General features: G+C 37.0%; 1 protein-coding gene across 1 annotated transcript in view; it reads right to left on the reverse strand.

The window, feature by feature from the left end:
* Positions 1-6452: 6452 nt before the first annotated feature.
* Positions 6453-12994, reverse strand: part of TRIP11 (thyroid hormone receptor interactor 11) — a 79127-nt gene continuing 72585 nt past the window's right edge. The window contains exons 18-20 of the mRNA XM_054026749.1: positions 12666-12791; positions 11087-11231; positions 6453-8622 (exon numbers count right to left, since the gene is read on the reverse strand). Of these exons, the coding sequence (XP_053882724.1) occupies positions 8402-8622; positions 11087-11231; positions 12666-12791 (492 nt within the window). The 3' untranslated portion in view covers positions 6453-8401. The remainder of the gene's footprint in view (positions 8623-11086; positions 11232-12665; positions 12792-12994) is intronic.

The following is a 12994-nucleotide window of genomic DNA, read 5'->3' on the forward strand; positions in this document are numbered from 1 at the left end:
AAATGTGTATATATTAAAGTGCTTTTTTTATTTTTCATTTGTAGAAAGCACATGAATTCTCCCCAAATAAATACTTTTCTTTAGGATCGCTAGATTAGTTTAGCAGACTCAAGAATCACATAGGCCAGAAAAGATAAGAGTCCTTTTAGAAAACCATGTAGTTTCATCACTCCTGCCCCCTCCACATACAAAATAGCTGTCTCTGATTGTTGTTGATCAACATTCTCAACCTCTCTAAGTCACATCCTTGCCAATTTGTGGCTTGGACTCCTTAAAATGTTTCTCTGTAACTATTAGTACTCCAAAACATTCACTGTCTGTTCTGTTGTGTTCTACTGCACCTTGCTTGTAACTTTTACCAATGCCATAAAAATAGGATCTAAGAAAACACAAAGAAAAATGCAATCAGCTGAAGGTCAGCACTAAACATTTCAAAACAGGGGTTTAAGTTCCAATTGCAGGTTGGATTTCTTCAGAGCAGATGTTCAGTAGAAAAAGGACATTAGAAATATATGTTTGAGGGCTCTCTTGTGCAGGATCACACTGTTTCTTCTTGGGACCCTTCCTGTTCAATGTGTATTTGAGGTCACTAAAGGAGATTTTGAGGTATTTAGGGTTGTAGTGAAATCTTTATGTAGATGGCACTCTGTTCTACATGATCTATATACTCTGTAGTCTTTTTGCTTTCCTAATACCTGGCAGGAGATTGAGGCTTGGATGAGAACAAACTGTCTGGGGCACAATCCAGAAAAGATGAGAGAATGTTGGCAGGTTGTGAGAGTAGGTGGCAGAGGTTTTGTCCTTCTTTTGTCAACTGATGGCAATCTTGATGTCCTGTTGGATCCATCACTGTTGCTAGGATCTTAGATAAAAGTTGTGGCCTGGAGTTCATTTCTTCCTCGGACGCCTTCTATCTCTCTCAAGCCTCTATCACTCCAGATTAGACTATGGCAATGTGCTTTACTTTGGACTATCCTTTAAGACTACTGAAGAACTTCTTGATGGTGCTATATGATGCGGGGACTTAATTTAGAAGTTGCCTGTTGCAACCGCAGAAGTCAGCTGGGGGTACTTCGGTCTTCAATTCCCAGGGTTCTTCTCTTGAAGGCTTGTAGCTGGGCAGTCTTAAAAGACAGATCCCTAGCTGTGGAATTTGTTCCATGTTGCAGTCTGTCAGCCCAACTTTTGCAATTTGAGAACAGGAGGTAGGGTTCATCAGTTTATACAGGCATTTTCCCAAGTATCAATGTTTCACTCAGGGATTTTTCCCCAAGCAGCAGATTTGGTGGCTATAAAGTTGAATATTTTATTATGTTTATTATCAGCAAACATGAATATAGTTTTAAATCTAGCAAGGTGATGAGTGCCAAGTTGGCTCATATGTAAATAGCCTGTAGCTGGATTTCAGGGTTGATGAAAATGAGACATACAGATCAATTTATTTTTCCTGGATTCATGAAGGCAGACCTTCAGGGACCATGCCACTGATTATACCACAAGGGGCTTGACAGTTCACAACAAGGACTGCTGCTGACACTTAATATTGCCAAAACTCTTTTAGTCCCAATATGTGCCCGCAGAGAAGCACTTGTGACTTCTTGTCAGGACTAGTGGTGTACAAGATGGCTTTTCTTCACTTCCATCCTCTGGTAAGGATGCATCTTTTCTTCTTTGGCCACAAGAAAACCCAATTATTATCCTTTCACCACTCCACATATTCCAGTTGCATGAAGGCACCAAGAGGATCTCTTCAGTCTCTATGATTATGGTGGCTGCTTGGCAGGATCTATATCTTCCACATCTGCAACCAGGAAAGTCATGCCGACTGTGGCAGCAGGATATGTCCTCATCTTCTACTGGTGCAGGGAGCACTGTGAAGGGTGTATTTTCAAAGCCAGATGGAAAAAGCTAGAACTGTGGTAGGAGAAAGACAGGATTGGGGAAAATAGTAGACAGCGTCTTTTCAGAAAAAGAGGGAGGTGGCCAAGGAAATTATGCAGTCACAATAGTAACCCTTTGTTTACACAGTTGTTACAGACACATATAGCAGCAAATTGGAGTCAAAGGATGAATGTCTTTCTGCAAAGGGAATCTCCCTTAAAAAAAAAAAAATAGGCCCAATTTCTACTCATCATGTAAATACTCCATTTGAGTGTAAGCTTAAAATATCATCAGTGGATTCACTGTCTTTTCCTCGAGGAAATAAAATACCATCAATCAGATAACTTTATGGTGCAGCTCTCTATAGGAGCAAGTAGGGGGAAAAAAAGGGTATAAAACAGTCAAATCAAAATGTCTGCTGGCAGAGAGAGAAGTTTACAAATAAGTATCCATTTTGCTTGTTTACAGAGGTCTGAAAATTGAGGAAACATTATAAGTGTTTCTGTGAAATTCACAATAATATTAATGGGTTGTCCATCAAAGACAAAGAGAGGGTCACCTCGCAAAGCCAGTAAAACATGGGTTGCCAGAAAATTCTGAGTAAAAATGCCATTAAATCCCATCAAGACTGTGAGAAGCCATTCAATAAGAATCTTACACTGGCTGCGAATGAATTCATTAAAAGAGTGCGCTCAAAGTTGACACAAACAACAGATGTAAATCCTTAAAAAAAAAAAAGAAATAAAAATTAAGAGTCTATGTCACATGCGCCAGTTAAGGAGGTACAGAACAATACCAAATCACGCAATGTGGGCACTTACTGGATGATAAATGTCCTCTTGTATTTATGTCTAATTGATATTTACCTTTATTTCAGCAAGCACATTCATTTCTTTGATCAATTGCTTTTACTTCTCCTTTGTTTGATCAAATCTGCAAGTGTTAGTAATTTGGTCAAATTACCATTCTAAAACATCAACTAATACAGCCAGCATAGAAGATAAATATATTCTCTGATCTTACTTCCTCTTTTATCCCTAGCTATTCTTAATATATCAGTTCTCTGGGGCACTAAATTATTTGATACAAAAAGTATTCCACTGATAATACACATTTAAGGTTTCTAAATCTTAACTGCAAAAAACCCCCAACCCTGTACTTAAGTGTAAGTTTGTGGCAATTGCATGTAATAGTTCACCCAACATATGACATTTGTGCTGGTGTAAACAACATGTGCAAGTTATTTTTTTTTTAAATAAAAGCCAGCAGCTGTTTTGCTATTTTTTTTCATTGTGCATCATACATTGCCAACTTACATGTATCATTTTTGTTGTTAGCTATAAAGCTTTGCAATGCTGCAAAAAATGGAAAAGTGTATAAATTTATACAGCACAATGCAGCACAAAACAAATGCCACAATCTGTAGATTTTCACCTTAGAGATACTCACTTATCTAACAGCTAATAAGGATTTTAGTAACTACACCTCTACCCCGATATAACGCAACCCTATATAACACAAATTCGGATATAATGAGGTAAAGCAGAGCTCCGAGGGGGCGAGGCTGCACACTCCGGTGGATCAAAGCAAGTTTGATATAATGCTGTTTCACCTATAACGCGGTAAAATTTTTTGGCTCCCGAGGCCAGCGTTATATCAGGGTAGAGGTGTACTTGGACTGTAAACATCCGAGGAAAATGGATAATCAGCACAATTTCATCTTATTGGCTAGCTTGCCCTCCTTTTCTCCTCCCTTCCACCAGTCAAAAATTTTACTAATGACTTATAAACAGTGTTATCTAATACATTCCTGTGTAATAACATATTTAAAACCCAATCGGGATTATTTAATACAGTAATTTAAAAATCTTCTTAGCCCACCTGTTATATCGGGGTAGAGGTGTATCAGGTGTGGCAAAATAAGAAATCTCATGCCAGAATTTTTAAAAATGTTTAAAGACATCTTGCTGGTGTACTCTCTCATTTATAGGTACAGAATTAAATTTCTCAATTTGCATTTGATATTTAGGCATTTCCAAAAAGTGCACTTTGATGAAAGGAAGACTTTGAACATACAAATAAAACTAAGAGAGTTACATTCTGATAAACATAAATCTAAGTTGAGCTCGGCTTTCAAAATTCTTTTTATAAATACTTCTTGCCCTTCCAAATTTAGGCCCTGCTTGAATTTGTGCAATTGATTCTATAAGCTGTTATTTCTGTTTCCATAGCAAAGTTTTTTTTCTCCACAGTAAATTAAAAATTCACATTTTTTTTTTTAAATAAAAGTTTAATGACATTTTGTTATAGCTAAATCTTCTCTCGAACTGGGACTGTCAAGACACCTACAAAGCCACAATACATAATTAAACAAATGTGTATTAAACATATTAAATGCTTTATTGAAGCTGACTGAAAATATAAGTCTTGAACTTTAAGACAGTGGTAAAGTAGCAACTGAGGTACCTGGAAAACTGTGGTAGCACAGTGTCAGAACTTAACTACAAAACTTCCAAGAAGCTTATAACTAGGCTTGGCAGGATTCCATTTTTTTAAAATAATTTCAGTGCATAATATTGATGTTTCCTTTTAAGCACTGTTTTAGATTTGTATTGATTTAAATTTTCTCAGTTGCATGAAATTATGGGTTTAAGCATTTTCCCCATTTTTAAACATTTAAAATTTTCACAGTTGTGGGAAATTATGGGGATGGGGGAGTCAGAATTATTTAATGACTATAGATGCTGAGATTCAAAGAGTTATAACTTGTCAACATGTGAAAATATACAAATTAAATATTTTTATATCAACATAAACTTATTTTTACTAATTTTAAAAATATCAGCATATATTTATTTTTACTAATCAATTGCTACTCCATTTGTAATCAGCCTAATTCAGAAGTCTAAATCACTGTGTTTTGAATCCAATAAGTTCTCAAGCAGTGTTTTTCTTACTTTGCCTATCTGTAAATTTCAATTATCATTGACAAGACATTTTATTTTCATCTGGGTTTGTGTGTAAACAGTGAAATAAACATTTACCAACATTTACCGATAAACTAATCCTTCTTCAAAGCCTTCTTATAAGTGAAAGAAACATTTATGAGTTAAATGACATTTTGTTTTGTACTAATAATGCAACTGTATCAGTCAACCATTGCTTTATAAATTCTTCTTTCAAGTAGCCTGACTTGTTACAAATTATTAGTGAAAAATCATTGTCAAGTGCATAAATTATCAGGAAGGTAAATGAGATGCAGATTATGAGTTGCCATTTGTCTTAGTTGTGTCCACCTAGGTTGCTGCCAACAGTTTGTTTACACTGTGATAAACGAGTCATGTTCATTTTTATTGAACAACAGTGATATAAGCCAGTTGCAGATACAGTTGCACAGAAGAGCTTTAATGCAAGATGTAAGTTATTGCATAATGCCCCTGGTTTCCAACAGAACTACTACGAAGTGCCAGATACTTCCCTTCATTTGTGTAGCATGGAGTTGAGCAAAGAATCCAAAATGGTGCAATTTCTGATTTTCCCTTTATATTGAGCCTGCCAAAAGCTTCTTCACATTAACATCATGTAGTTCTCCCACTGCAGATAATAGAAGGGCCTATCAGATCAAGCCTGGGGAGCACCCACTATGCAGCTCTTCCTGTGGGAAAGGAGGTTTGGGGGACACAGTCAAATTAAAAACGTAAAATCTAGTCCATTAAGAAACAGTGAAAAGAAGTTTCAAGGACTGCACCTGCTCCTAAGCCCCACAGACAATTTGTGATGTTATACTAACCTTTTTGCTATGTAAAATGTTTCTCCCTTGCCACTACTGTGGGAAAGACCCACACAAATAACAGGAAAAACTGATTAACTAATTGCCTGTAAATATGGGAAACAGACTATGTACAAAGAATCATTAAATGCACAAAGTCAATAAAGAGAAAGAAAAGATATTTTCACTAATCTTTCAGTAATAGCAATCTTGGGCATTACTTACAATAGCAGCAGGAAGTGTGATTAAGTTAACTCAGTCCTTTCTTTACTCTCTAGTGGCTAAATAATGGATTGAATGGTATTATTTCCCAAGGAGGAATGCAGTGGGGGAACCACAGTCCCTCTAAACAGATACCCCCAAGCCTACAGAAGCAATCTCTGCAATTCCATGGGGCTTCTTAGAATTTGATACATTTTCCTTTCTCCAAGAGAAACATGAATTAGAGAGACTGACATTTTCTGACTATTTTTGCTCCCTGCCCAAGTTTTCCAGAGGATGGGAAGATTTAGGTGGCAGTTACCAAGCTATTGCGTAACAGACATGATCTAAAGCCCAATGAAGTCAATGGTCCCAATATGCATTATTTCCTGCTAGCTATGAAGCTAACTTGTTTCACTTCTGTGCATTTTAAGTTGTATATAATTTTCAAAAATCAAGATGATTTTTTTGTGAAAAATAGTAATCAGCCAAAATGTGGCTGTCAACCACTAAATTCGGGAGACAGCTGCTAGCATGTGTCCACTTGTATTAATAATCTGTAAAATACATTATTTTTAAAAGGTAAACATTTCTGTATATATCAGCTCATCAAAAGGATTTTATTTGAAGTGATTGCTCACCCTGAAATAAATATAATTACACGTATATAAGAGATTGCACAGATACACCACATGGTTTAAACTTTCTTTAGAGTCTTTTGGACAAAAAAATAACCATTCCATGATGGTGGTTTTTTCAATGACAATACACATTTTTAAGTAACCTACCTGAATATTCTCAACAAAGGTATCCAAAAATGTAATAGGAATTTAAAATTTAGTTCTTATACAACAGAATACTTGCTTTCATACATCCAATAAGCCTACTGACCTTTCAGAAATCAAATTTCAAAGGACTTGAATGCATTCATTAATTTATCCATAATAGAGATTTTATAACAGATACTAATGATCTGAAACAAAAATTCAACATGATTGATCTGCTTCTAAATTTGCCTTAACCTTCCATTTCAAATCCATAAAACTCTGCTACATTGGGGAATGTCATTATCGTATGAAAGTGATTCCGAAGTTGAATTCTTCATGAAGACTGGAGTAACAAATTGAGAAACTTTTCTACAGAACAGTTTAAGGGAAATGAAGGGATTTTACCATTTTATCTATATATAAATAAAGAAAAGTTTTGTTGCATTCATTATTTTAGCAGATTCTATACAAGATTCTGTGATTAATTTTATTTAAACTTAACTCTCGCAGCGATTTAAACTAACGGTACGTAATGAAAATGGAGAGGATTAAAGGCTGACAGTTCTAATATAGAACTTGCACAGTAATCATCTTTAACACCGACTAAACAAGGAATGGCATAAACAGGATTAGAAACTAGACATTTTTAAACGAAGAAGCTTTGTTGCAGATTTTAATTGTTTTTCTAAGAAGGTTAGTTTTAACTTTCAGTATGCAATTCAATACTTTATCTGCAACATGTAGTATAAAGTGTACAAATCATCACACCAACATTTACATAATAATTGGCTTTGGCTCTGGTCTTATATAGACCTATTTACAAATCTGGGATAAGTAAACGTCTATTTACCTAAGTTCTATACATATGTTCAAACTTTAAACCTGTTTCAAATCAAATCCTGTAAGATAAAAGTCTTTTAAATATACATCTTAAACCATTACAGTACTGCAGCATGTATATATATTAATATTCCCATGGATCTGTTAAATTCTCCATTGATAGTGATTCACCACATGGAAGATTTTAGAAAAAAAATCAAAGATATTCTCTAACTCCTTTGTTTCCAGAATTAACACCTTGGTGCTGATGGTTTTGGATTGCCATAAGCAGCTATTAGACTGGGAAAAATATAGCTCCTGGTACAAAAAGGATTGATGTGCCTCAAAGTGGTCCAAAATTTGGGGTACAACTTATCCTCTTATTAAGAGAGGGATATGTTTTTACGTAAATATAGTTGGGTAACTGCAAGTATTTTTGTTGTCTCCAATAATCAAGCTCCTACATGCTTCCCGGCCTCCTCCTTTGGAATTTGTGTCATGAATGGACACCCCAAATATTATTCTATATTAATTTTGGATTAATTAATTTGCAGTGGTGATTCCTCACATGCCCATTGCCAATAACAGATTGTGCTCTTTGACAAACTGACCCCAATACCAAAGAGTTAATATTGCTGTTGCACTCCTGAAACAACTCAGAGTACAGCTAGTGTTTATGAGTCCTACAGTTTGTTTTGCAATTCTACAACTGAGATAGAATAATTTTTCTCCAGTTTAAAACCTACCTCAGAACCAATATGAAGAAAGAGGGCAGTTATTCCTGTGACTTCTACAATTTCCAAAGCACTATTTAGTTCATAATTAAATTTAAAAGAAAAACCAAGTACATCTGCAAACAAGTACACAGCTTTTTACAAAAGGCCTCTTTGTGATCAATTATATAAAATATAGAGTTCTCATTTTCCTTAAAGTGCTATCATCATCAATATTGATTCAGAATCATCTACTGTTTCAAGAGGTCTTTTAGTACAGCACCAGCACTGGCATCAGGCAACACTGGCAGTGGTGTAAAAGTAGGCAAGGCATCAGAAAGAGATTTCATAAGCAGATGCCCCGATCCACCAGCTCCAAGAGAAGTGGGGGTGATTAGGGGCACTGCTGCAGATCGGGGTGCCAAGAATGGATTCGCATCTGGTCTTCTACTGGTTCCTGAGCCTACAGTTTCTGAGATTTAAAACAAACAAACAAAAACCCACACATTAGAAAACATTTACAATCCACCAATTTTCAATGCATTTGTGTAGAAAGCAGATTATCCTTCAACTGGCTCCTCCTTCCCCATTGCATCAAATTCAGTCTTCTTGCCCTACACTTCAAGGCCTTTCACAACTCTGCATCCTCTCTATTTATCTACTTTATTATTACATCCCACTGGTAAAATTATACCAGCTTTGATTGCCCATGTATCAACTTCTCACAACCTGCCCCTTTTATACAAAACTCCTGCCCATACTAGCTTATGTCCAAGTCATTTTAAATTCAGTATAAAAATTCTCTCAGTCCCAGATAAAACTAGGGCCGTACCAAATTCATGGCCATGAAAAATGCATCACAGACTGTGAAATCTGATCTCCCCTGTGAAATCTGTCTAGTGTAGGGGAGGGGCAGGGCTGGGGCTCCTACTGTGCACCATGCTCCAGCTGCTAGTCCCGGCCAGGCTGGGGAGGGATGGGACTTCCTCTTCCCCAGCAGGGGCCATTCCTGGAGCTGGGTCAGACCCACCTCCGGGAACCTCTCCCAGTTGCAGGAAGCTCCATGGCTGCTGACTGGGAGCCCAGCTCTGAAAGCAGCACCATCACCCGCAGCAGCGCAGAAGTGAGGGTGGCATGGTATGGAATTGCCACCCTTTCTTCTGCGCCCCCACCAGTAGCAGTACAGAAGTGAAGGTAGCAATACCATGACGCCTCCTACAATATCATACCATACCATGCTACCCTTACTTCTGTGCTGCTGCTGGTGGCGGCACTGCCTTTAGAGCTGGGGGCCTGGCCAGCTGGCTGCCCAGCTCTGAAGGCAGTGCCACCACTAGTAGTGCAGAAGTAAGGGTGGCAATACCGCGAGCCCCCAACAATAAATAGCCCTGTGACCCCACCCATGATCCGCTTTTGTGTCAGGATTCCCGGGGTTACAACACCGACATTTCAGATTTAAATAGCTGAAACTGTGACATTTATGATTTTTAAAATCCAATGACCCTGAAATTGACCAAAATGGACTGTGAATTTGGTAGGGCCCTAGATATAACCTCTGTTTTTCCTTTGTGTGCAGATATCAGAGGGGGAAGCAGACAAAAAAAAAAAAATCAGGTTTATAGTGGAAACTAAGTTGCTACTACCACTCCATAATAATTCAATAGATTTTTTTTTAAAAGATCTTTTATCACACAATTGGCTCAAACTCCTATAAATATAGCAAGGCTACTCAAGTCCTTTTGCATTGGTATGGGATTTACATCCTTATCTTATGCTTCTTCCATATGGTATATCTCTAGCAACTGAAAACTTAGATACCAAAACCAAAACAATTAAGGGATATAGGATGGGTGTCTGGTTTTATAAGGGAACAATATGGTTCCTGAATGAATAAAGGACCTCAGAACTTTTTTTTCCAGACTAGGAAAATGTGCTTTTGCCAAATAAAATAGGGTACCCTGCCTATTATATTATAAATGACAAGAGTACAAACAAATATGAAACCTAATTTAAGTTTATTGAAAATATTACTTTCAGAGATAAGCTGATATGGCAAATTGGAAATTCTTTCTTTATGTTTCTCCAATTTATTTGTGGTTTGAAAAAGTTATTTAAAACTTAATATTGCAGTTTACAATTGTTGAAATTTTAATTTAAAAAGGCTCTATGATCAGCAACAGTTGGCATCTAAAGATGAAGTCCTAAAAAGCATGTTAAAAAAAAATCATTCCATATGCAGAACGCTGATTAATTAAATTAAGGACTTGATCCTACAAGGTGCTGAGCATCCTAAACATATATTATTCAGCAGCATGTGCTCAGTGTCTTACAGGATCAGAATCTAAAGGAAAGTCAATTGATATTTTTGCACATACTTGCTAGGAAGTATTTCAAGCACAGGCATAATTGTTAAAGTATTCTGACTTTACCAACATGGAGAACAAATTAGAGATCCTTTCTCAGATCAAAAATCAATCTCACATTAGCTCACATTTTTAAACAATCTGCTAGTTTTAGCCTAATACTTAGGAACTGAACTGGTGTTACACATCACAAATCACCACAAGCTTGGCATTGTTAGCTCTATGAGACCCAGGCTGAACAGCAGGGATGCTGCAGATCAGGACTAGAGAGCACAGACATAACCACATGCAGGGAAGATTAACCACCATCTGTCTGGCTCTCACCATCAAAAGTAATATATTCACTCAGAGATTAAGGGGACTTTTTGGAGGATGGGGGAAGGGGGAAACAGAATTTCAAAGTGGTCTAAGGGAGCTAGGAGCTTAACTCCCGTATGCCCTTTAGAAAAATCCCATCAGAACGAAAGAAAGGATGGACAGACGGATGGACGGACACACACACACACGCACAGTTTCTCTCTCCCTTTAGGTTTAATACAGAACTTCAAATTTTCCACCAAGATATGGTGTTACCTGTATGGCTGCTGGATCTGGTACTACTAAGATTACAAATTCCTGCTGCTCCTAAAGGTTTCATGTCATGAACAGAGAGCGTGGGTAGGGGAAGGTTTGGACGTGATTCTGTTTCAAGGAACTTCACAAACAGTTCTGAAAAAGACTAGAAAGAACATGCCCACTAATTAGACCATTTTCAATAATTTTCTTTAATTAGTAACTGCTTCTGGGCCAGAATTTAGAAAGTATGACTGGTCCTGAAAAGATATGCACTGGGCTGCTAGAATTTTTCTAGCCCTAAGGTCACAAGAAATCAGACTTTAACATGCGGTGATCAAGAAATTTATTTAAAAAATATCAGTTAACCTTCAGTGACAGCAAAAATATAATTTAAAACTTTAATAATTTCAAAGATAAACATTTGTACCTCCACCATCAAAGTCTGATTGTTTCTTGAACCCCATGCTGCTATTGACACCATAAGCAGTAGAACATGGACACAGGAACATTGTCACCCAAGTTACAACAGATTAATAAAGAGGAGAAAATGTCAGTTTTTTTAAGGCCATTACTTTCTCCACTTTGTTTATCTGACACACTATGCCATGAATATGGGAACAGGAACTGCTTATGATGTCAGCAAAAGCATAGGACTCAGACTTTGCTAGGAGAATAAGCACTGCAGATACAAAATTATTAATCTTCCTCTTTATGCCTGTGAAACTACTAAGACAATTTACATTATTAGCAAACATCTACACCTTAAAAATCACAACTCTGGCTGGTGGCTTACTTTATTACTCCACTTCATTGCTTGCGTCATTTTAGTAGCCAATATCCTCCCATAAGCTTACAGTTAGAGATTAACGCTTTACATCAATTCTCCAACATTTTTATTCTGTGGCACGGTGAACAAAAAACAACCCCCAAAACATCCCACTTCCAAACCCTCTTATTGCTCACTGCTTGATTCTCAAATATGTTCCATTCTGCTGACCACCAAGAAAGGCTCCAGTCTACTGACTACAGTGTCAGAATCACCACTTTATAAAACTTGAAAAGTGGTTGCTTTCTCAAGAACTTCTGAACCTAAGACCAACGATGTATAGCACAGAAAAGCTAGGAATTCCAGCTTTCAAGTTAAAATTGGAAGGAGGGTGGGGGTAGCTTGGGGAAAGGGAAGGACAAAATTGTAATCAAAGTATGATTTCATGGTCTTATATCCTGCAGCCTGCTGAAGACTCCCAGCTTTCAAATAATGTATTTAACCTCTAGCTCTGAAGGTTCACACAATAAAGGTCCCTGGTGGACAACGAGGTCATCGATCCCCAGAAGAGCTGTAATATTTTGGTAGTAGCCCAGCACTTAGTATGGACCTCAGGCCAGTATGACTTTTAACCTCCTGTTTATTACTGGTTTAAAAAAAATGTTGGAAAACAAACTAGTTGCACTAAGCACACAAGTAATTCAAGATCTATTATCAATAAAACCAACATTAAATCAAGACCAAAATACCAAAACTAAAAATGTTAGCATTGATATGTAACTGTCATAGCTTTTGCATTCAAATGTAGAGAACTGTATAATTAATCCTTACACTATTGAAAACAGATTGATTAGTTGGTCTTATAGGTGTGCTCGGGACACTCTTTGATCCAGCTCCTCCTCCACCAAGCCAACCAGTCATCCATCTGGTAACACCCTTTTGGTCTTCAGACAATAACTAGAGAGAATTAAAAAAAGAGAAATGCTGAAACAAAGAAAAAACAGCAAAACCAACCAACAAAAAGCAAACAAACAAAAAATCAGCTTATGTGCTGGCTCCCTTACATTTGCTCACAAATGGCAAAGGGAACTGTTCCAGATTATCTTATTTGACGAACAGCGAACCCTTATTTACTGACAAAAGCTTTAAAACTGTTCTCC

The sequence above is a fragment of the Malaclemys terrapin genome, chromosome 4 (assembly GCF_027887155.1).
Source record: "Malaclemys terrapin pileata isolate rMalTer1 chromosome 4, rMalTer1.hap1, whole genome shotgun sequence".
In the NCBI taxonomy this organism is placed as follows: domain Eukaryota; kingdom Metazoa; phylum Chordata; order Testudines; family Emydidae; genus Malaclemys; species Malaclemys terrapin.